This window comes from Ictalurus punctatus, chromosome 10, assembly GCF_001660625.3.
Source record: "Ictalurus punctatus breed USDA103 chromosome 10, Coco_2.0, whole genome shotgun sequence".
NCBI lineage: Eukaryota > Metazoa > Chordata > Actinopteri > Siluriformes > Ictaluridae > Ictalurus > Ictalurus punctatus.
In genome coordinates this window covers 13,715,636-13,740,383 of record NC_030425.2, presented here as the reverse complement: position 1 = coordinate 13,740,383, position 24,748 = coordinate 13,715,636, and the positions used below count along the sequence as shown (strand labels likewise).

Here is a 24,748-nt window from a genome sequence, read left to right as displayed (position 1 = left end):
AAGCGGATTGGCATGTCCAAAGTATCCGTAGTGTATGAATGGGTGTGTGAATATGTGTGCACGGAAGGAGCCTTCCCTGGCGTACTGGCGTACCTTCCTAGGTATGCCAGTACGGAGTATAGCGCATGGGAGGCACTTCTTGAGAGGGTAGAGTGGGTAGTGTACTCAGGGTCCTCATACTGCTGAGCGGCTAATCCTTCCACCACGATGGTTCCACTATGAAGTAGAATCTCGACAGGAAAAGAAGAAGATGGAAAAGTTCTACCATAAGACCAGCGATTATTTGGGAGGTGGATCATTCAGACATGGACATGGTAGTCAGTGGTTCTGGAATGAGCATGTGCTTAGTGCTAGTCCTATAGTTGTCTCTTTCACTGAATACAGAGAGGCTGATACATTGCATAGCAATTGTTGAGCTACAGTCAGTAATTGTACACTTACAAAATGCATCTATATGTTAGGTTTACCTCATAAAATGGGCATTGTGTTCAGATATCTTGATTCATTCAAAGCCCATTCACTGTTCTTTTCAGAGAAAAAAACATAAGTTTTTTAAGTTTAAATATTACTGACCCTGGAAGGTGAAATATTTTGTTAAATGTATTTATTTTGAAACAGTTCACGTTTTTTTTAAAAAAAGACAAGGCTGTAATGTAATACAGAAGGTAAAATACACATTGTCCATGAACATGTCCAATGGTACAGGGCCTGAAAGAACCCCAATGTATGCATACAGTCCAGCAGTGAGAGTTTTCAGAACAGGTCCATGAGGATAGGTAAAAATAAAATAAAAAGCAAAGAGAAAAAAAAAAAAGATTTTCACATTATTTCCACAGATGTGGTGGTCCATGTGTCTTCTAGGTTGTGTGTATTAGAGCTCTGTGGCAGGACCCCATTCCATGTCATCATTTTCTTCATCATCATTATCGCCATCACTGTCCTCGGAACTGTCGCTGCCTCTGATCTGGGTCCTTCGCAGCAACATTGCTTCATGATGTGCCAACCTAGAATTACACAAAAAGGTCAGACAAAATCTGGAATTTTGGACTAACAAATGGTGGGTAAATATGCCTTTGGTTTTTGTCATGATACTTACACAACCAAAGGGGTCTTTGGTGCATCTACTGTGCGTGTCTAAACACAGAAAAAAATACATGAACATTTATGTATTTGCTTTCCATTTCTTATCATATTCCATATTGATATTCCATATTCATATTTCATGTTAAAAGATCAAGTGAAACATGTATAGATGTGATACCTGTTGTAGTTTCTGCTCTATGAATGACAGTGTGACAGGTGGTGGGCTCTTGCGAGGGAGCTGTGTGGGATCTGGAGCCCTAAATTCCGGAGGTCCTTCTGAGGTGGGTGTGCCAGGTGGATCAGGCTCGGCGCTGTAGTCTGAGTCTGTGAAACTGCGCGTGGCTGATAATGCTGCATTCTCCTTTTGCGAGGCTTGGGGCTCAGGAATATGGCGCATGGGAGGCACCTCTTGAGGGGGTAGAGTGTACTCAGGCTCCGCCTCCTCTTCTTCAGAGTGTGGCTGAGGCTCAGGGCTGGGTGTCTGCCATGCGGCTGGTTCTGAGGAGCGAGCCAATGCTGTCCTGCGGCGCCATGCTATGTCTGGTTGGCTGTTGGCTGGCTCTTCCAGGTCCTCATTGTCTGTGTAAGCCTCGCCATCAGTGTACGGCTCACCGTCCGTGTCCTCATAGTCGCTGGCACCACTGAGGTAGTCTGAGGCATCGTTGTGGTTGAGCACATCCAGTTCCTCATTGGCACCTCCCTCCAACTACACACACACACACGTTATTAACTCATTATTACAACTATCCGTGCAGGAAACATTTACAGTAAGTATATTCCTTAACCTAGTGCACATGTCTCCCCCTTCACTTAGTGTGTTACAAATACCATATAAGAGACCTAAGTGCAACATAATGGTGGCCTAGGAAACTCAAATACTAAACATAAAGGCTTATTTTACATAATAAAGTTTATATATTTCTATATTATTGAAACTTTTAAAATTGTACTATAAAGAATATCTTAAATTCCCACATTTGTACATGGATAATGTATTTTTTTAATGATTGAACTAATCTTGAGGACCTTAAAAGCCTAAATTTGATGATTGGGTAAATATATGTAGCTTTAAGTTTCGAAATGTGTCTTTAGTTCAATGAACTATCATTCCTCAGATTTGTTTAACACTGTAATTGATCTAAATTATGCTTTTTTCTTTTTATTTTCTTTTTCATTTTTTGTGAGCTTTTTTAAAAAAATGTTGTTTTTTTAACATTTAAATATTTTAAAAACATTTTTGCTTTCAGAGGAAAGAGAAAAGTCTTACCGTCACTTCTGAGACCCAGACAGGCTTAGACTGTTGTTGCTGAATCTTCTCTTTAAGAATTTCATACCACACATTTGAATTGGGCTGCAGATCGATGTGTGCTGAGGAAAAGCAGAGAACTTGTTTGGTAAAGTACAAAATATTATGTGAGTGAAATGCATAAGAAAAGCAGCATTTAATAAATAGAACACAACTGTCATATTGATATATAACTGTCACATGATATATTAATCATGTGTGTATATGCGTGCTGAAGGGGTTAGTGGAATTTATTTTACAGTAAAGTGGTTCCTGGCTACAAAAGGTTTAAGAACCACAGATTCTAGCAATTAGATAATAGATGAACATGTGTGAAGAAAACAAAGCGTGTGTGTGTGTGTGTTTACCAGCAAAAAGGTGGCTGTATTGTTTCCTCAGCTTTAAGGCCTGAGTGTACAGTTTCCGTGAGCTTTTCTTAGAATTAGGATCATATCTCTGTCTCATAGCTTTCACATCTTTACGGCTGTGCGGCTCCAGGAACAGCACTATAGGGTGATACTGGATGTAACTAAGTCTCTCCACTGCAGTGGGTGTGATGTCCAATAGAGGGTGCTTGTTCTGCAACAAAGAATATAAAAAAATACATAAATTTGCCCATTGGTGCTTGTTTTAGAAGCACATATTAAAACAGTGTATAATGTATGTATATGGATTAGAGAAGGAAAGAGAATAAAGATTTACAACCAATTTTACCTGCTCTGCTATTCTTTTTACTGTGTCCAACTTAATGACAGACTGGGCTTCTCCACCACCCCTGGGTACCATTTCTGCAAAAACCAAACCCAGTCATCAGTTACATATGGCAAGTAAATTTTTATTAACATTTTATACAAATAAAAATGTTAAGCATACCTGCCACCTCAAATTCATTAGGCATTTCTCTGGCCAGTTTCTCATTTGCAATGTCATTCAGGGGGCCCGTGATGACAATCGGCCGTTTAAAGTTGGCTGGAACAACCAAAAAAAAAAAAAAAAAAGCTTCATGAGACTGAAATAATTATTCAATAATGTGCTGATCTTTTCATCAAATACATTTGAATCCTATGTTTGAAAATGGTTCATGATATTATGCAACTGGGTTTCATCTTAAGAGTAAAATCATGTCAATTTCAATTTGTTCCATCTACTCACCTTCCCTCAGCACAACCTTCTCGTATGCTGGAAACTTGCCCTGGATGGTCAGTTGAAGGAGGTCATCCCGTGTTCTTCGGACAGGCTTCTTAGCCCCCCGGAGCCCCCGCAGTTTCCAAAACTCTGCCCTGGGAGCTGAGGCCTGGCGTTCTGCCATCTGGATCCTCTGAGTCTGCTCGACAATAGCTAGACTTTCAGCTCTGATAAACACACACATGCACGAACACAACATAGTGATCAGATTTTACTGCACAAACCACAATGGAGCATACTACAAACCTGGTTTAACCGGTTCTCAGGATCTGGTCTTATCATAAGCTTTTCTCAGAATCTGAGTGTCGAATATGCTTCTCAGCTTTGCCATTTTCACTCTAAAGCTGATGTATTTTTTTCCCCACTGTAAGGCACAATACTGTAAATATGTCATGGAGTAATTTTAAATAACCTTCCAAAATGAATATGAAAAAATAGGAGGACAGCCCCTAACACAGTTGAATCTTGTATTACATTGTATTCACTCTTGTATTAAAGGCTCTAATAGGCTGGATGTAAATGATATCGTCAACACTTTGCTTGTTGAGGTATGATTTGACATTGCAGATGAATGTTCAAATGTGACTGGTCAGAAGGTGTTGATTAAGTAAACAATAACACACAGTAGACCATGCTGCTGTACGAAAATTATACATGCCAGAGAGGCTCTCTCTAACAGCAGCTCTGACAGTAGCTCCAGTGAAAGATAAAGAGTCTCTAGAGTCAGCATTTTGTAATATTCACAGGCAAAGTTATAACCAAGTTGTCAAACACAGGAAAGTCTTCAGACTTTGTGTTTTCAGTGTGTGTTCAGTGGGGTTGAGGTCAGGGTTTTCTGCAGGCCACTCAAATTCTTCCACCCCAGCCTTGGAAAACCATGTCCTCATGGAGCTCACTTTCTGCACAGCGGTATTGTCATGCTGGAACATGTTTGGGTCTCTTAGATCCAGTGAAGGGAAACTGTAATGCTACAGCATACAAAGACATTCTATACAATTGTATGCTTCCAACTTTGGGGGAACAGTTTGGGGAAGAATCACATGCGAGTGTAATGGTCAGGTGTCCACAAACATTTGGCCATATAGTGTATAACTGGAGCATATAGTAGTGGGGTGTAAGGAGGGACTTAGCTAAACAATATAATGAGTTGCTATCATTCCATTATAAATAAGAAAATTTACAAAAGCTCAGTATTTTAAAATACTGGTTAACGCTCAACAAGTGTGCTGATATCAGAAAATAATGGACTTGAATTAATACATAATGAAGACACATGTGACATCAGTAAATATCTACATAAAGAAAATAAAAGGCCTTAAATTTGGTACAGAATTAAACCATATGAACACATAAATACTGGCTGCTTTCCTCCCACCTGGTCTGATTGGGTATAATGCCCTTGTCCAGCTCATAGAGGTTGGTTCCCATCCGAACAGCCATCCAACTTCCCAATTTCCCACGGTGCATTGTATCCACCACACGGAAAACCTCTCCCCGGGTGAAGCTTAGGCCGCGGTTCTCCTCTGACTCATAGTCAAAGTGGGTGCGGATGTAGAAGGAATCGCCCAGGCTGGAACTCAGGATCTTCTTATAAACTAAAGATATGAATTGCGCATTAGCACCATTAGACTTTAGCACTCCTAAAACTATGCCCCAGTCCAAAATGGCCCATACAATTGGAACATTTCTTGACTAATATGGATTAACGGAAGTTTCGCACTTTCAAAATCTCACATCTAGATTTTCCATACCTTTTGATAAATTAATTTTTGAATATAGAATCTTTTTTTCTTGCCAAAAATGTCCTGCCCTAACACAATGACTGTGAGTAGCATGAAGTTTTGTTATTTTTTTTCCCCTCTATTGTTATTTTTAAAAAACATAATTAAAATCCAGGCACGTTTTCCTCAATCATAAGGGAGGCATGTTTGAGGGGACAAATTACATGATACAGTGCTCAAAAGGAGTGTCTTCAGAAAATAACTAATGATCTCTCGAGTTTGGATGCAAACTTACTGCGACTCTATCACCCAATTTAAATAAGAAAACATATGACGCTTCGAATGGAATATAATCTTATCTACAAAACAGGCTGAGAGTCTCATTAATAAAATGCAGTACATGGCTTATGAACACGTGAAAAGCCTGGAACGACCCTTGCACATCAGTTACATCATCTTTTTATAAACTGAAACAAGACAGTTATTGGCTCCCAAAAGAGGATAGGTGTGTACTCACTGTTCATTTTATTCTGAGTGAGCATATTAATGCGTTCCCCAGATCGGATGTTCATAAGGAACATGGCCGCCTCTTCTCTGGTGAAGTGACTGAAGTCAACCCCATTGACCTGAGCAACAGTAAAACATCAAATGTTAAAAGAATACATGGGGAAACAGAAAGCAACGTAACGCAATGGAAACAGAAATCTAACCTGCAGTATCTGATCCCCCTCTCTCATGCCCTCTCTATGAGCAGGGCTGTTTGGCTGGATGCCTCCGACAAAGATGCCCACGTCGTTGCCCCCTACAAGCCGTAGACCCACACTGCCCTCCTTAACAAACCCCACCATGTTCTGGTCTGAGCTGTAGCTGCAATGGAATTTTATTTATTTTTATTATTTTATTTATTTATTTTTTGCAAAAATTCAGTCAAAAGATTTAATCAAAATTCAGTGAGTCTACACATTCCAATACTAGTTTGAATACTAGACTTTGCTTACCCCTGGCTAGGTGTAGGATCTGCATCAGGTGGGAGGGAGTAAAGAGGCTCCTCTACGGGCTTGGCTGTGTACATGAGCAACAACACAATGTTAATGACTGACTAAGTGAAGCATAAGAAAAGGGAACATGCTGCACACTCCTTTACTTGCCTTTAGCTTGTTCAAAAGGAGAATAAATTACTTGGTAACATGAAAATCAGTGGCCTAATTAATCTTATTCTTAATGAGTGACTTATAACAGAATGTGTGCATGATCATCATCCCTCATTCCTTCAATGAATCAGACTTACTAGATTTAATTACTGGGCTTTGATACATACCATTCCACTTGGTGTGGCTGGATCTTGATAAATCAGATCGGAGAGTGGTGTCTGCCTCTGGCAAACTAGAGGAAAAGTACAAAGAAGGTGCAGTAAACCTAATTTAATTATACTACTGTCCATGAAACAGTCACATGGTAAGAATCTTATGAGGCTATGGTGGGTAAATGTAGAGCAAAAACCAGCAAAAATAGCTAGGGTGTCCAAAACAGTCTTTTTGTTCAGACTTTCAATTTGTTAAGCCTACTTGTCTGCTGGGCAACTACAAATAAGCAAACACAAAAAGAAAAAATGACTCCTTATTTACATTAGCAAAAAAGAAATGTTTTCATCTGCTATATTTAAACTTCTAAATATAGCACAGGCTTCTGAAATCGGCTTAAATTTACAACACAGACACACAGGTAGAACTGTAGCTGGTAATGTGAATGTTCATACAGTGAGACCCCTCTACAGCAAATGTAATTACAGACTATCCCTCCTCTTTCAGGAAATCCTTTCTTTAATATATATATATATATATATATATATATATATATATATATATATATATATATATATATATATATATAAATAAATAAATAAATAAAAATTTGAAGCTAGAGAGAATGAAGTGAAAGCAAAATTTGGAGTTCCATGACTTTGTACGTTTACATGGACAGCAATAATCCGATATTAGCCAGATTAAGACAATACTCTGATTAAGAAACTGGCATGTAAACAGTGATTATTGATTACCTTAATCCGACTAAAGTCATACTTGAAGTAAACACAAATCAAATGAAGACATGTGGAGTATTCCTATTGTGGTTACATTACAGACATGTACACACCTTAATCACACACTATTAACGTTGTGTGGGAGTTTTCACCGCATTTTGTGACAGGACTATTATATAGTAGGTAAGTATGCGGTTTCGGACGCAGCCCATGGCTTCAAGCAGTCGTCTATTTGCATGTTTAGCGTGACAAATAATTAACTGCACTTGAAGCTTTCGTAAAATTAAAGATGAAACACCCAAAACTGTATACGGTTCCATAACGAAGACGAACTGTATGTTGATAGGTGAAATTCTGGAGGGAATGTCGGACGGCGTGGCGCGGTGACGTAATGACATGTGCTGTTAATCGATCTATGTTCTATAACATGTAAAACAGGAACATGAAAGGAATATTCTAAAAGCAACTCATGTAAACACCTTAATCACAATATTGTCTTATTCAGAATAAGATCAATAATTATATCACTGCCGTCCATGTAAACGTAGTAACTGACTCTTTAGTTAAGCATGAACTATTACTGGATATAACGGACATTTTTTGAGAAAGTGTTTGAAAAGTACCTATGATTGCTGTCATGATCGGTGCTGCCTGATCTCCTGGGTGGAGAAGGTGTCCTCTCAGACGGCGAGAGGTCTGGGGATTAAAACAGGGCAACAATGCAGGGTATTAAAAGATGTTCAAGACAAAGACGTGTAAATATCAGTACAGGTGAGTGGTGTGTTAATGACAGTGTACAGACCAGATGGAGGTCTGGGAGGTGAGGAGGCTCTGTAATGATACTCTGGTCTGCTTTTAACGGACGTCACTTGAGTTTGAGAAACAACTCTGAAATACACATTTATGCAACTCGTAAAAAAAAACAAAGCATATTTTCCAAGATGGAACACTTTTATTTGTCCTGACCTTGTGTGGAACTGGAATGTAAGAGAAACTGAAAATATTCTAGCTAGTCTATTATATAATCTACTTTTACATGCAGGTTTTATTGTCAAAGTGGAATTCTTACTCGTGTTTGTGTGTGGCATCTGGACTGGGAACCACTGGGTAACTTGCATCTGATTCAGACTCTGACAATGCTGCATGGACATAAAATTCAGCATCATATACTTTGAAATCAGTTTCTCCAATCGACTTGGCTAAAATGTGGGTGCTTACACCATGCTCACCTCTCTTGGTGGGTGTTGAGGGTTTTGACCATTTTGGGGCCGCAACCATGGGGGCTAGCGCTATCTCAGGTGTGGCCCTGCCGAAGCAAAAGGAAGAGGTGAAGGAGTGAGAAGGTGAAATTTGCTTGTGTCCAGCGACATGGAGGGAAATGTGGAAGATAAAAATAACAATGTTAATAAGCATTAATGAAGCATTAACGGGGGTGGTGTCCTTTGTGTGTGCGTGTGTGTGTATATATAATATTATATATATATATATGTACGTGTGTGTGTTTTATTTGCAAATGGCGTATTACTACCCGTCTTCTGATAAGACAGCTGCCAGCACTGCTTATCATAGCAACGGTACAGGAACTAATCTGTGTCTTTGAGCCAGTTTAGGCCTATTATTTTCCAAGCCTTCAAATAATATCCTTATAAATATATTCCCAAATGAAACGAAAAACAATAATTATTGTTTGACTGTCATTAGGTTTTTTTAAAAAAATGATAGAATTATTATTTTAAAAGCTCTGCAAGAAATTCACCTCAAAATATGACGTCTGTTTATATCAAATTTTAAATGGATTCATTCTTTTAAACGCTGATGAAATCGGAATTAAAAGTAATCAGGACTTGAAGTCATTGCGAAAAAAAAGTCTATTGAATAGCTGATGATTCAATACATTTTCTCTAATCACACATGAACACCCAGTCTATTTTAATGTGACTCGATTGAATCAGATCACATGTCTATGGTCATTATGTTTGCTATGTCTTTGCTATGATTTAATTATATTCATTATTAAAATTTCATTTAATTATGGTGATCATCTAGCCCAGCAAAATCAATTCAAATACAGTCACATATTCAATGTGATTTGATTATTTTTATTTGAGATCACAAATTTATTACACTGCAGCATAATGCTACAAAAATATGCAAACAAGCATGAGGGTAACAATTGAAAGGAGCAAAAAAAAAAAAAAAAAACCCAAAACATGTAAACAATACAAAAAAATACACAAAAATGCACGCACAAAATAGGCTAAATACCACCAAAACATGAATTTAAAAAAAGAAAAAAAGAATGTATTCATTAAAATTTTAATTGAAAATAAAATGAATTAAATCTTGAATGCCCAGTAGATAAGTGGTCCTGTATGGGAGGTTCTTGCTGGAGTTCAGCATGTTGAATGAGGAGGGGCAGCAAGACCTCCCTCATCAATACCTGTATCTGTTGTGCGAGTCCTGGCTGGACAGCGTTCCTGATCTGAATGCTGCTCCTGAACTTTCATCGGACTCGGACTCGTCTGTAGAAAAACGGTGTTAGCCATGAATCTAACATTCAGTACCTGAAGCAGTGAAAAGGGAAGACAATGGGATGAAGGGGACGAGCTGTGGAAGTGTCGGAGGAAGGGTCTCACCTGGCGGTGGGGGTCTGTAAGGGGAGGAGCCATGGCTAAGGATGTCCAGGGAACGGCTGCGGGAAGATGACTTCAAGCCAGCTTGGGGAAGTTCAGGGAGCACCCTGGGAGAGGAGGGGAAGGACAAAGTCATGGTCTGAGTGTTGTAGGGTCAGGAAATATGCATCAGGTCAAGTTCAGGAAATAAAAGCTGTAGTTCATTCTGGAGTACCTATTGTTTTTTGTTAAATGTGCGAAAACTGAATAATATCAACTTGGCAGTACCCTTTATCCTGAGCGTTCATGAGAGATCATACATAACTTTTAGCACACTGATATATTTATTCACCATCACCCGCTATATATATATATATATATATATATATATATATATATATATATATATATATATATATATATATATATATATATATATATATATATATATATATATATATATATATATATATAAAAACCTGCCTCCACCCCTCTCTTCAGAGGACATTGTTTGCACTAAATAAAGTCAAATGTTTTGAACTGGTACAGATTAAGAGAGGAAGAGGAGAAAAGAAAAAAGCAAGCAAAATAATTGAGAGAATTTTTTTTTTATCATACTTTACATTAAAAAGAAAAAAAATGAGAGAAAAAGAAAAAGAAATATGATACACATTTGCATATAATCATATCCTACTAATTGATCAGTTTTCCTCATTCCTGAGGGTGGATTCTAAGCCCAAGTTGATTACTGTTTGCTGAAAAATCTAGCTAGCTAACTAGCACTAACCGGCAGTGATGGTGTGCTGAAGCAATGTTATGACAAGAGCATGACACACTACAGAGAGAAAGATCAAGGAAATGCAGGTGTATTTGGAGCGATGTTATGTTTGTAATAACTCTTACTTGTATCTGGACTGACTGTTAGTCCTGGGACTCTCCCGTCTTGGGGGTGGAGAGGCATTGTGGTCTGAATCAGACTCTGAAATGGCTAAAATGCAGAACATAAAAACACAACAACCAAGCTTATGGCTATTAACCATTTTAACAGAATCAGATTCCTTGACTTCAGATTATAAGGCAAATCAAATATTATATGAGGGAAAATTTAAACCGCAAGATAGTTGACTGTAGTGCCTAAATTGTGAAAAGTGTTTGGGACAGACCTTTGCGTGGTCGTGGCAATGAGTAGGAGCTGTGAGGAGCGTTATAATTGACAGGAGAAGCTCGAGGATTAGGCAGCGCTGATATTCCTGAGAGCACTCTGTAACAACAACCACTCATTTACTCTCATTAACACTGGCATGTGTTTCCTTAATAAGTTAATGTGAAATAATGTGTGTGTGTGTAGAAATTCGGATATGTTTGAGGCCTGTTGTGAAACACAGCAACTTTACCTGTACCGGTCTCTGCTGTTACTGCTGTTGTGTTTACCCGGAGGAGGAGATTTGCTGTGGTCTGATTCTGACTCAGATGAGACTACACATGAACCAGGTAATGAAGTTATTTATTTGTTTATTTATTTATGTATTTTATTAATTATTATTATTATTAACAACAACAACAACAACAACAATAATAATAATATAAACCTCTCATTAGTTTTTTTTAAAAATCCCCTTTCATTTACAGAGCAGAATTATATAATAGAAAATGTATGCATATAAATAATTTTTTTTGGCAAAATGGACAGCCTTTGGACACTAAAAAAAAAAAAATCTTACCTCTGACACACACATAAATCAGATTTTACACAAAATGGCTGCCAGATCCCGAGTGACATGATTTAAAACTCTGACTGATCAGTGTGACTGTTTGAATGCCAGTTAAGCAAGACTGACCTCTGCGTCGAGGCACTGCATAGGAAGGTGGCTGTGACTTGCTGGTGCGCAGATCGGGTGAATCACGAGCTTTTGAGAAAGTAGGGGCCTCAGCGTTTCTGGTTCTGAAACCCAAAAGACAATCCTGTATGTGCCATTTCCACCTTCAACCTTACAGGTCTGCCTGTTGTGCGCGCGCGCTGTTTACCTGCGAGTGCGACGTTCTCGGGTCGGTGCACGAGACGATCGATTCTGAACAGGTATGTCCATGTCCAGATCAGAAATTTCTGATGGGAAATAACATTTATGTATGTTTTATGGCATTTATAACAGCGCATTCACAATGAACACGGCAGTGAGTTTGAATAATCTTTTTTTTTATTTTTTATTTAGTGACTCACCATCCAGCTCTGAGCTGCTGCCACTGCTCCTCTCCTCAGTACTGTTCTGAGGGCTGTCTGCCACTTCAGGAATACTGACCAGGAACTTCCTGTTGTCCCTCAGCACCACCATGGAGAGTTTACCTCTCGACTTCTCCACCAGGTGCTTGGTCTCCAGCAGGGAGAGGTTCTCTGTAGTCATTCCATTAATCTAAGAAAAATTGAATTTATTATTATTAACATTTTCAACAATCAGGTTAAATCAGTATTCAAGAACATTATACCTTGTGAATGAAAGCATCTCACCTTGAGAACGAGATCTCCCTCCTGCAGTGTGCCTTCTTTAGCAGCCAGACCAGTAGGGGTCATGTGCTTGATGAAAATCTGACTCCCTAACTTCATCCCATACTCTAAGAAAGAGTGAAATTTTGCACAGAACAAATTAAGGCATTAAAAAACAACAACACAGAACTGATGTCTGTCTTGCAATATACAAATAAATATACCAAAATTAACTGCACTGTCATGTCATAGCAAACTCACGACTCCATTTCCCAGAATGCACCGCAATCTACAAACATGGCCAACTTCTGAAACTACACACAGACATGTCACCTTCTCCTGAGGACTAATCAGAGACACCTGTTCCCAATTACACTCACAATCACACCACACATAAGAGAGACTCTCATACACAACGTCTTTGTGAAGTAATACGCTCGGTTGATCTTTTCTCTGTTGTGTACCAAGCCTTAATCCAGTGGTTGTTAGCCTGGTTTTTAACTTTGTTTACTCCTTACTGACCTTGATTTCTGCCTTACCTGCTCTAGCCTGATCGCCTGACCTCTACCTGTCTTTGTTTATGTCTTTTGCCTTGCCCTCTGGATATTATAATCTTCATTAAAGCTCTTAACTGCAAGTGCATCCATCCTAACCTCACGGTACGTGACATGCACAAGATGTCTTACATTTATTAGATAAATGGATCATAAAATACATGCATGCCATCTAAATCCCTTATAGCATAAATTCTCAACCTTGGTCCTGCAATACTCCCCGTTTTCCCTGTTTAATGTGAACGAAAGGAGGTACTCCAGGATTAACGTTGTGACCCGGTGCGCTAAGGGATTAATAAAATCCATCCCTCCATCCTGAAAGTGGCTCTACGGCTCGTCCCCTCACCGTCTGTAGGTTTCAGCTTCACCAGCGTGGCTTTGATGGGTTTATCTGAAGCGTCCAGATTGGGAAGTCTTTTGTAGCCGGACATAAGTGGCAGGTCGTGGCCGTTGTGTTCAGGTGTGGTACTTCGAGGACGCCGCCCATACCCTGAGTCTGACCCACGCGGAGGTTTCCGGTCATATCGGTCATTGTCCAGCAGGTTTGATTGTGAGGAAGCTCGTGTGGGCCTGCCACTGGCTGGAATCTGAATTGTGCGAGGCCTCTTCACTGTCTGCAAAAGATAACAGCAACAATATTAATTCTTTCATCAATATGAACAGCTCGGTCTATCAGTGGCCTTTCATGTAAAACACAAAATCTTACTACAGAAGGAAACCAGACACCAGAGCCTGGCAGACAAAGCACTGGTTTTGTCGGTGGTTGTACTCACAATGTTGGCTGTTTTGCCACAGCTTTTGAGGTGCTGAATGGTGTACTGTGAGGTGGTGTTCTCCACGGACACCCCATTCACCATCACTATCTGGTCCCGTGTCCTGTAAAGATGAGCGTATATATTCATATAGCATATTTAATTTTGGATTCAATCATGTTTTGATCTGGAATTAAAAACACCAACAATTATTGGGTTTAGAAGCTATAAGAAAATGATTGTTTTATTGGAGTATAACGAGGGTTGGCAGATTGGTATCACCGGTTCATTCATTTAATATTTGGAAGATTATAAGCTGCAAGAATGAAAACTTTTGAAAATAAATTACACTATTTATACAAGTCCAATCAATTTGTCCAGCCAAATAAGTTAAAAACAGTTGGGAAATCTTCCAAACCTGGCAACAGTTGTTAAAAGGATATGCCACTAGTTTCAAAATGTCCACAGTAGGACTTTACAGTTGATGAAAAGGTTAATGGGAAGCCAATGTAAACACAAAAAATGGATGGCGCAACATGCTCTGACACTACTTCCTGGAAAATACCCCTTCACATTCTCAGTTAGCAGACATTTTCTTACTTAAAGAGAGAGTAGCCAGTAACACAATAACACGCTGCTCTATATTTTATAATCAAATATTATAAAATCTTGCTTCATTTCACATGAATGGAAAATTATGTTGCGTTAAACACATGCGGAGGTGTTTGGGCTTGTAGGGTTTTTTAAAAATACACAAACATGACAGGTTGGACGGGATTAACTTGGAGGTGCAGGAGGAAGGGATGTATACGCGAGGAACTCACTGGAGTCTGCCCATAGCCGGGCCGCCAGGCACCAAATCAGAGACGATCACAGCGGTGTCCCCAGTGCCTGGGTTCGGCTTGTCCCTCCCGCCCGAGATGGCAAAACCAAACCCGAATTTGTTATCCTATCAGAAAAACAAAAAGAGGAGTGTGGAGAAAGAATGACACATGAGAACGTGTTAAAATCTGCATATTCCAACAGAGAATCTAAATGGGTCACATGATATGAGACATTAAAAAAATGCAGGGTGTGTCCTGGCGAGATGAAAAGGCACTGCTGTGACGAGCCAAAAGCAAAAACGCTCTTGCTTTTACATTTCTTCATCACCGTCTACTGAAATTCACCCACTTTCTTAACTCTTTAGGAATTAGAAAGCAAAGGCGTGTGGGATAGTGTAGGAAAGCTTGAAGGAAAACTTACTTTGTTTAGCGTGACTGTGTGCTGCTCCCATATTGTCATTTCCTCCATGTCTGCCTTCTAAAAAAAAAAAAAAAATGAACCCGTTTAAATTATAAAGTCCCTCCTGTAGTGTTACAGGTGCAAAGACTCAAAACAGCTCCATGAGCAAGACAGGAACCGTGACGAGAGTACGCAGATCGAAGGCCTTGGTGTTTTCCTCCCACTCCCTGAATTAGAGGAAGAGTGACTCAGCCCGAGCATGCTCTCACCTGCTCACCACATTCCTGGAGGGCAGGTAGAAGAGGCGGGGCCTGCAACATGACACTTCCCCCTGATAAACAAATGCATAATACACAGCACCAGTCTCTGTGCACAAATTCTCTTCATGGCCAGCATACCAGCTCGTTTCGACACGTAACACTTCAATCAGTGAAACTAAGACAAGACACACAGCTCACTGAATCAGTCTCACCTGAACTTCAACACAAAGAAAGATGAAACCAAAGCTTAACCAGAATTAACAACTTCAGCCAAGCTCTTTATTTTTTTCTCTTTTCCCTAAGGTCTGCTGTACTGAAACTATGACCACGTAGATTTCAGCCAACACCTGGACATCTCACTAGTTGTCAGGAAACAACAACAAACAAAAATACATATACATTTTATATATATATATATTTTTTTAATGAACAGAAGTAAGACTGACAATGCCGAAAATATAATCTACAATCACTGAGCCCTGTTTATTAAAACTGGATAAGAACTCATTTCTTTGAAAAATCGTCTGCAGGAGCATTTACATAAGAACTGTGGTGTTCATGAAGACAACAGATATTACACATGATCATATAGAAAAACAATGAGAAATGTCTTAAAAAAATTACTATTACTACTACGAATTATTATTATTATTATTATTATTATTAATAATAATAATAATAATAATAATAAGAGGAATCGAATATTAGTAGTAGTATTTATATGACTTCACAGTATTCAAAGCAATGCAATTAATGTAATAATCTATAATTTATCGTTAATAAGATCAGTACAAATCTACATTTTAAGGTATACATGTTGAAACCCATTAGAGTAAAACGTTAAAAACAATCCCCCACCTCTGTGACTTTGTACGGCTAAGATTTGTGAGGATTTCCCCCTTCATAAAAAGCCACGTCTTTAAGCCTCTACACTTTAAAACCAAAACTTTTACAGAAACATGTTCGAGTTCAATTTTTCGAGGCAGAAACGTCAGCAGGACACCACATTCTTTCCCTGGGACTTGATGGCGACCGCCTGTCTCAGCTAGTGTGCCGCTTCATGTGTTGACAAAACATGGATATTTTTGCACTTATGTGGCACGGGAGAGGCGGAATACAATGCACTGAGCTGTAGTTCTGCAGAACTACAGTATCACCAAGTCAAATGAAAACACAATATGATTAAGAGAACTCTCTTCACACTCAAGAGAGAACTGCTTTTATTAATGGAATTCTTTCAGACATCACTCTGATTTCAAGAGCTTCAAGCTTGTGCATAGCAACAGTCATCCAGGGCTGGAAATCTGGGGGCGCGGGGGGGGGGTCTGTCCTGTCTTAGTAGTTACTATACTGTCTTGTGTTGTTTGCATACGTTTGCACATGCACTTTATGTAGAAACGTGTAGGTCTGATTTAGTTCCATGTTGTCCCGTATAATTAGTGTGTTGCTTTATGTAGCACCATGGTCCTAGAGGAACGTCGTTTCGTTTCATTTCACCGTGTACTGCACCAGATGTATACGGTTAAAATGACAATAAGAGACACTTGGCTTGACTTGAATTTCAAGGGAAATGAAGAGGGTTTCTATCTTTAATTCACTCAAAAGCCTCCAAAAGCGAGTTCCACACCTAAGCGTAGCCTCTGTGTGCCTGTGCAATGTGTGCCTGTGCAATGACTTTCATGATTGGCCATAATACCTATAGACTGCAGCCAACGGGAACGCTTCTCTATCAGCACGCGTCCTCACAGGACCGATCAGACCACCTCAGGTAAGTTAATGGAGTCTTATTGTAAGACTCTGAAAAATCTGAACAGAAACAGTTACTTTAACAGAGGTGATAGTAGAAACTTTGTGCTGCGTGCACGTACCTGACATACTCCAGATTTAATCCATTTTGAATGCCCATATTAATCTTAATTTATTTTCACCATCATAGCTTGCTAACTATTATATCCACAATTAGGTTAAGCCTACATGTTTATTCATTCTTTGCAAGCAGAGATTCTTTTGAATGCGTTTGTTTTGTGCCACACATAGTTCACAAATTTTGTTCACTGGCCTTTCATATGTCTGTCTTGATACTCAAAAAAGCATAATGTTTGGAGGAGACATGAAAGTGTAATATTATATATTATAGATGTATTTATATTGATATGTTTCGATTTAAATTACATTTACACTCCAGTCACCTGAAAGCGATACCCCCACCAACCCAAATAAATAAATAAATAAATAAATAAATAAATAAATAAATAAATAAATGAATGAATGCCCCACTAGAGTCCCCCAGTGCCGCACGGCCATTTCCACCACTGCAGTCATCAATTAGGTGAAACGTGCATATAGATATTTTAATAATAATGTATCAATTCATCAATTCTCTAATCTATACTGCCGTTACACTGGCCATTTTGTACAGCAATCCGAGGCTACAGCGTGCACAGACTCGCTGACACTCTGGCCTGTTCTGTTTCAGAAAGCTGACAATGAAGCTGTCCATTTTAAGTGATTTTTCAGACTTCTCAGAAATGAAGAACTAAGAAGAATAGTTTTATTAACCGTTGAACTGTAACCTGTGGTGTGATTAATGTTTAACATTTAAAAATGATTTGAATAAAACTAATTCTGTCACTCTTTACGTACATGGTTGCACTGAAGCGTTACACTTTGATTGATTATGATGTTCACATCAGAAACGCCTAGGGAAAAACCCCAGCTTAGAGTTTCTATCACGTCCTCATTGTTACTCGCGCGGTCATAATCAGACGATTGCAGTAAAACTCCCACGAATGCACCAGAACACACCGAGTCGACAAAAGAATGAAACATTGCGTGCACGTGAAAGCCTTAAATGTCACAGGAAATCGAACGATGCACTGAGCTGCACAATCTCTGTTAATCTAAAAGTCTCACAGTAATGAACTTCCTGGATGACGTGCTGGTAGTGAGAACACCACCAACCCTCGCGATCTACTGCAGAACACATCCAGGACCGGTGGATAATATGGCAGAATGATCGGATCAGAGGTATCGCAAATATTTCCATGATAAGCATCAAGAGCTTTAGGTTTGATAGCACAGGCAGTGCAACTCTATACTGAAAATTCTCTGAAGGGTTCTTCACTTTATCCCCTGGGGAAATCCTTTAAGCTTTTATTTAGCACCTTACAACAAATATAGGAAGCTAGATTTGTTGTATACAAGGAACCCTTGAGAAATCTTTAAAACTCCAAACTGCTTTTACTGTAGTTATTGTAAGTAACAATAGAGTCATCTTGTGTTTAAAAACCCCCCACAAAAGCACCGCTTATTTCTAAGAAAACCATACTATAAAATTTATCATGATATTCGTATTAAGTAAGGAATAAAACGCTTGGGAGTGTGCCGCTATAGGAAAATAATCAGTGATGAGGTAGTGTGATGTTTCACCTGAACCAAAGTGGAGCTACTCTTACCACAAAAATTCACTAATGATTTTTTTTTATTCACTAAAGAATGACACGTCATACTTTTTATCCATTTACAGTTGCATTTGATGTCGTGGAATGCACAATGAAACAAGTTAGTTCCTGTTATCACTTATGTTATAGCAGCTATAAAGAGTCATTCGCTCATCGGCTGCTCTTTTCCCCTGTTTTGAAGTTTATATCTTCACTGAAGTTTTTAAGAAAAATCTCTTCATGTTACAGAAAAACTGGAAAACTCAAAGCCCTCTGACTCGAAGACGGAAATTTGAATGCTACAGCTTTACTTCAAACAGTTATAAAGTGCTGACACTGGAGACTCTTTCCAAACAGGCTAAGGAAACGTCACCAACAATTACATGGCCTTTTCCACCAGTCCCTGTGTATGTTACTACAGAAATTAGAGGTAGACCGATTGATCGGGTTTGCAGATTAATCGGCATTTATAACTGATTGCTGGAACTAAATCCATGAGGTTGCATCAGCATCTGAGAAGGGTCCGCTGTCATTATACAGCACGAGAGTGGCCTCTAGAGGCGAAATAAAAACTAGCGCTGACAAAATTTGTTGTGTTATTTGGGTTTTTCGATTTTTAATTTTTAAAAAAATAGCATCTATTTTTATTTGTTATTTGGAGTTTTACTTTATGGTTCAGTTTGGCTGTATCTTTTATTTACTGTAACATGTATTAATAGTAAATATATTAATATTGATATATTTATTTCATTAAAAAAAAAAAGTACAGTGCATTTTCATGTTACAGTACTGTTTATTTCTGTAATAAAGTTCAGCAATATTTTACTTTGAGTGTTAGTTTTTCAAATTGATTCTGAATAAAAACATATCGGTTGATGAACCGGTTATCGGCAGGTACCGCCCAACTTATTTATTGCTATCGTTCGACCTCTAATAGAAATGATAACGTATTAGAACGGGTGCTTTAACATGAAACTTGCTGCCGGAACTATTGTCAAGGCTGCTGTTATAGAAAACTAATCAACACATTCTGACCAATCAAAATAGAGACATTTTTGTTAGGAGATGTTCATGAGGATGGGGGCACGGTGGTTTAGTGGTTAGCACATTCGCCTCACACCTCCGGGTTTGGTGGATTGGTTCCTGCTTTTGCCCTGTGTGCATGGAGTTTGCATGTTCTCCCCATGCTTCAGGGGTGTCCTCTGGGTACTCCAGATTTCTCCCTCAGTGACATGTATTGTGGACTGATTGCCATCTTTAAACTGTCTGTAGTGTGTGAGTGTGTGTGCAATTATGCCCTGCAGTGGGTTGGTACCCTGTCCAGGTTGTCCCCGCCTTGTTCCCTGGGATAGGCTCCAGGCTCCCCTGTGTAGGATAAGTGCTACAGATGGATGAATGTTCATCAGGAGTCTTGGGAGTCAGTGCGTTGTAACAGTCATGGTGCTTTGTAAAGTTTTCAAGATAGAGGAGTTTATACATTCTGGTTTCTTGGTAGAATGCAAAGCTTCAAGAGAGAGAAGTTAAAACGACAACATTTTTTTAAATGGACATGACACAACATGAAATGTTGCTAAAACCATTAAAAAGTGCAACGTCATAAAAATTGTAAACATTCGCAAATCACCGTAGCATAAGAAGAATAACACACATCAGAATGTGCCTTTACGAGAAAATAATACATTCATGTATTATTTTCATATAACTGCCATCATGTGTTATTCCTTGTCCCAGTCTTTTCCACTACATTCCAGCCTAAAGGAAGAAAGTCTTCTAAACAGTTGGACCATGTCCCAAACATTGCTCTATGACCTTGGGGAAGATCAAGAAAATGGCATAAGCAGATACCTCCATATTTAGGGGTTTGATTCCTGCCTTTGCCCTGTGTGCATGGAGTTTGCATGTTCTCTCTGTGCTTCGGGGGTGTCCTCTGGGTACGCCCTTTAAAGGGTACTCTTTAACACAGATAACAAATATTTGCATGTCTGATCTTTGTTTGATAAGAGTTCCGTCCCAGAAAGACAGAACAGATGTGCAAAGATCTGTGTATTCTACATTTAGTGAAACCCACAAACAAATGAGCTGTTCCTAGGGCTAGCTGTTCAACTCTCCTACAACATGTGTAGCATGTTTGGCCAGTTTTCAGTTACATACAAAAGTGGAAATCATTTTATACCAATAAACACCTCTTGTATCTCAAGGTTGTCATATTTCTACAGTACTTTGTACCTTGGAGAATGCTATTTGGTATAGTACTGTACACATGCACATGGAAAGAACGACAATAAATCTCTCTACGCTACTCAATTAAAAAAAAGTTCAACAGAGAAACCAGAGGTGCTGGTGTTTATTCTCAAAGTCACACTGAGACCATATGGCAGCAGCGCTTCAGGCAACAGGTGCAGCAAGGGTGGTTAAGGTCAAGTCTCAGCATGACAAAGAAAATTTAATCTAACCATCGTCAACATAAAAATAATGAACTACTAACCTCTTTAAAACAAAAAATAAGCTGAACTGCGCACATGTGCCATCTACATCTGAACAAAGCCTGCCTGTGGACTCACCGGCTCTTTGAACCTCACCTCCATCTTCTTCAGGTAACACCAAAAGTAAGCAGGATAACACCTTATAATCTCCTGAAAATCATAGCTTTCTCCTCATGTTATATGAACTAATCCACTGCTTTCTGATCTGCAATGAAGCAGGCTAATCACAGGGGCTTTGTCCATGAAAAACACCTTAAGCAGAATGCACCTGACTCGGCAGAACGCTCCGCCCACAGGCTTTCCCATTCCCTGGATGCTTTCAAGTGTGGGATTTGCCAGGAAATTTAGGTGGAACATGAATCCACCTGGTAATTATGTGCTCTCAGCGAGGAGAAACTGCCTTAAGAAGCTCCATCATGACATACGATGATGGCAGTGAAGCACCTGGCAAACAGGCTGCATGAATAATAAGCCAAAAAAATAAAAAAATAAAAAACAACCCACCTGAAAAACAAACAAAAGAAAACCATGCTATTATAAAGCACCACAACAATCTAGGATACCGGTGAAATTTATTATATATATATATATATGCCTTCTGTTGGCCTAGATAGAAAGGATTCTGATCACTACTAGCAATGACTGAAAGACAGACAAGACCTGCTGTATGTACGCACAGTCTTAGTTACTCAAGGAATCATTACCAGGGCTGGTTAATAATTGATAAAGCTTTTAGGGGGGTGTTTACTGCCAGTCCAGCGGAGGCTTTGGTATGTGCTACATAGATTCAGGTTCAGGAAGCAGAGGCCTTTTTGTTTCTCGGCAATAATGAAGCATGTGACCTGATCTCGTAAAATGTGGTGCCAAGAAGAAAAATGGCCCCGTGCTCGTTCCCACAACTGGGATACACAATCGTTCTAATCATTTCAAACTGTTATGTTACATATCAAATATATCTTCATAGATTTATTCAGCTGGTAGAGATACAAGTACATCTATCAGTGGAAACAGGATGACTAGAGGACCAGCAGTGAGCAGATATTATTCGGGTGGTGGATCACGTGCGTTTGTGGTGCCAGTGAATCAGGCGCGGTGGATTTATTGGGATTGTAAACACCAAAACATTACTGCTGCGTTGACAAAACTGTCCACCGACCAAAAATATTGCGCTGCACAGAAATATGCTCAGAACATAAGCACTAGTGAAGGGTTAGAGAGAAGGTTCCCCAACGAGGGGTTTGTAAAATTGTGATCAATTCCAGCTAAGGTAGAGAAGAACCTAATGGACTCAACAAGGTAGTCTCATTCCCTGCTGCTTGCGAATCTAAATTATTCTTTAAAGAATTTGAATTTGAATCACACGATCACCTCCAATCATCCCACGCCCTGTGGGAATCATTGTGGTTTAATATATAAAAAACGACTTGGATGTAGAAGTAGTTGATTTAAATGATTGTTGAATGTCATGTGATGTTCTGTTACAGGAATGCGAGGTCATAAAGGTCTTTTTTTAAATTATCCATCTAAAGAATAATTTAATGTTGTGCAACGTCTGAGAAACGAGTTATTACTTCCTGTTCTTATTTACATCAAGCCAGCTATAAACAGCTGTTCCTTCACTTTCACTTATTAATACGGAAATTGCAGCATGTTACTGAGAAACAACACAGTGAGATGCTAGACTTTTCAGTGGCAGAAAACAAAGTTACAGCTTTAACTCTGGTTATTACAAAGTGCCAATACCGAAAAAACAAACTAAACATCTACTTTCAATTAACTTCATTATTACAAGGATGAGATGTTTTGCTTCCGTTAAATAACAACACATCTTGAACGTGGTTATTATTAAGTTTGGATTACGTGGCGCACACGTCATACAAGTGTACTGTGTTAGCTGTTACTATCGAAAGTATCATTTATTAGAACATGTGCATTAATAGAAATCTTGGAGCAAAAAGCAGCGTCAGAGAAAACCATACACAATGATTGGAGTTAATGTTTCCCTCAGAGGAAACTTCACAAGTTGGGAGGCAACTCGCTTGAAAGGATACAGCTGTTTCTCACACACAAGACAACACACTCCTGATGTGTCAAGGTGTGTCCTTACAACAGTATCAGTAAACATCTTTAGAAGAGGAAACCTGTTTCATGCTCCCAGTCTGGCTGTTTACTTAAGACTCACTTCTAGTTATGTAGAAACAGCTACGTATGAGCAACTAATAATAAAAAAAGTCCTCTCTTTTGTCCCGTTGCATGATATTAGATTTAGTCTGAAAAGCTTTAAACCACAGATATCATGTTAAACAGAGACGGTAAGGTAAGCACTATAATGAGGTGTACTTAATCCAACACCCAATGTTCTGCATATTGGTACAGGTGTTTCGTGTCTGAGTAACACACTGACACGGAGATTTGAGACAGGATTTATAAACGCATGCGTGTAGGCTTTGGATAGTTTGGGAATGATGTATTGTGAAACCTAGTGAAACTAGAAATCAAGCAGAGACAAGTGAGGGTGGCTCAACCAGAAGGGCAGGTTAGAAATGAGAGAGAGAGAGAGAGAGAGAGAGAGAGAGATTCACTCATGTGTTTTGTACACATTGTATACATCTTTTCGCTACAGCAGGTGTGTTTAATTACTTATTGCAGTTATTCCTCATGAATAAAGAAATATAATGACGAATAAATAACACTGGTGTTCCTCCTCACTCATGAGTGACTGCACCACTACATGGATCCCTATTTACTAAGTAGTGCTCCACAAAGGGTGTAAACAACACTATTTCAAGGCCCATGGAGTGGGCATTCACCACATGAATGAAGTGTCCAGTTCAAGTCAAATGTATAAACTTTAACACTAAATTCTTTTTACGTGATTAATTTCGACTTTTTTTTTTTTTTTAATTATTCATTTTACGTGATTAAGATTTCTAGAACAAAACCTAAAACCCAAGGCAGTGTAAAAACTGGTAACATAAGCACCAGTAACATTACTCAGGGTTAAAGGTCAGTCACTGGCTCATAGAAAAACATTGAACCGAACAAACGCTAATAAACGCAGCTTTTCAGCCTTTTAACACACATTTAACACTCAGAGACATTTGAACTCCTCTGTTATAACGAGTTAAACTAAGTTCACACGTTTAGCTACAAACCTTTTCGCCAGACAATAGGGCTACACTTCCAGCTCTAATGTTGAAATGGCCCAAAGAAGCAGCATGAAGACTAAACAAAACCGACATAACAGAATAAAATAGTAGGTTTTACCTCAGAAGATGCGCAGATCTAAACAGTAACACTCGTAAATCCACCACTTGAACCTCGTCACCTGTTTCTCCCAGTTTCACTGCGTCCACAATTAGCTTTACTGCACCTACCGGTAGGTGCCGTTCACCTGAATACACGATGGGCGTGGTTACGGGAGACGCGATCGAATGACGCAATTCACCGGTAGATACAATGGGCGTGGCTACGGGAGACATCATCTTGGGACGTCAGTCTAATTGAATCTGTATTTATTTGTTTACGTTTATTAATTTATGTTTAATTCATTTTATTTCTTTGATGTATTTCTCATATTTATTAATATGTATTTGTACCTTTTAGGTCTTAAGAAATATTCACATCAAACC

The 24,748-nt window shown here is 39.0% G+C and overlaps 1 protein-coding gene across 2 annotated transcripts; it reads right to left on the bottom strand.

The window, feature by feature from the left end:
- Window positions 1–587: 587 nt before the first annotated feature.
- Window positions 588–24,539, bottom strand: tjp3 (tight junction protein 3). 2 transcript variants are annotated; one of them, XM_017478489.3, is made up of 31 exons: window positions 24,384–24,539; window positions 14,955–15,011; window positions 14,534–14,658; window positions 13,731–13,833; window positions 13,304–13,571; window positions 12,428–12,531; window positions 12,143–12,332; window positions 11,950–12,028; window positions 11,763–11,866; window positions 11,319–11,400; window positions 11,088–11,185; window positions 10,828–10,912; window positions 9,949–10,052; window positions 9,753–9,834; window positions 8,542–8,618; window positions 8,382–8,451; window positions 8,115–8,200; window positions 7,936–8,008; window positions 6,593–6,657; window positions 6,273–6,336; window positions 5,985–6,141; window positions 5,792–5,900; window positions 4,929–5,148; window positions 3,521–3,720; window positions 3,242–3,337; window positions 3,083–3,156; window positions 2,737–2,947; window positions 2,351–2,451; window positions 1,262–1,789; window positions 1,097–1,134; window positions 588–1,004 (listed from the first exon to the last, which is right to left on the bottom strand). In XM_017478489.3, the coding sequence occupies exons 2-31, from the start codon at window positions 15,000–15,002 to the stop codon at window positions 872–874; spliced, it is 3,774 nt and encodes a 1,257-aa protein (XP_017333978.2). In that variant the 5' UTR covers window positions 15,003–15,011; window positions 24,384–24,539; the 3' UTR covers window positions 588–871. The 2 variants fall into 2 exon arrangements, with proteins under 2 accessions (XP_017333978.2, XP_017333977.2); XM_017478488.3 differs by lacking the exon at window positions 24,384–24,539 and adding an exon at window positions 21,195–21,348.
- Between the last annotated feature and the right edge of the window lie 209 nt (window positions 24,540–24,748).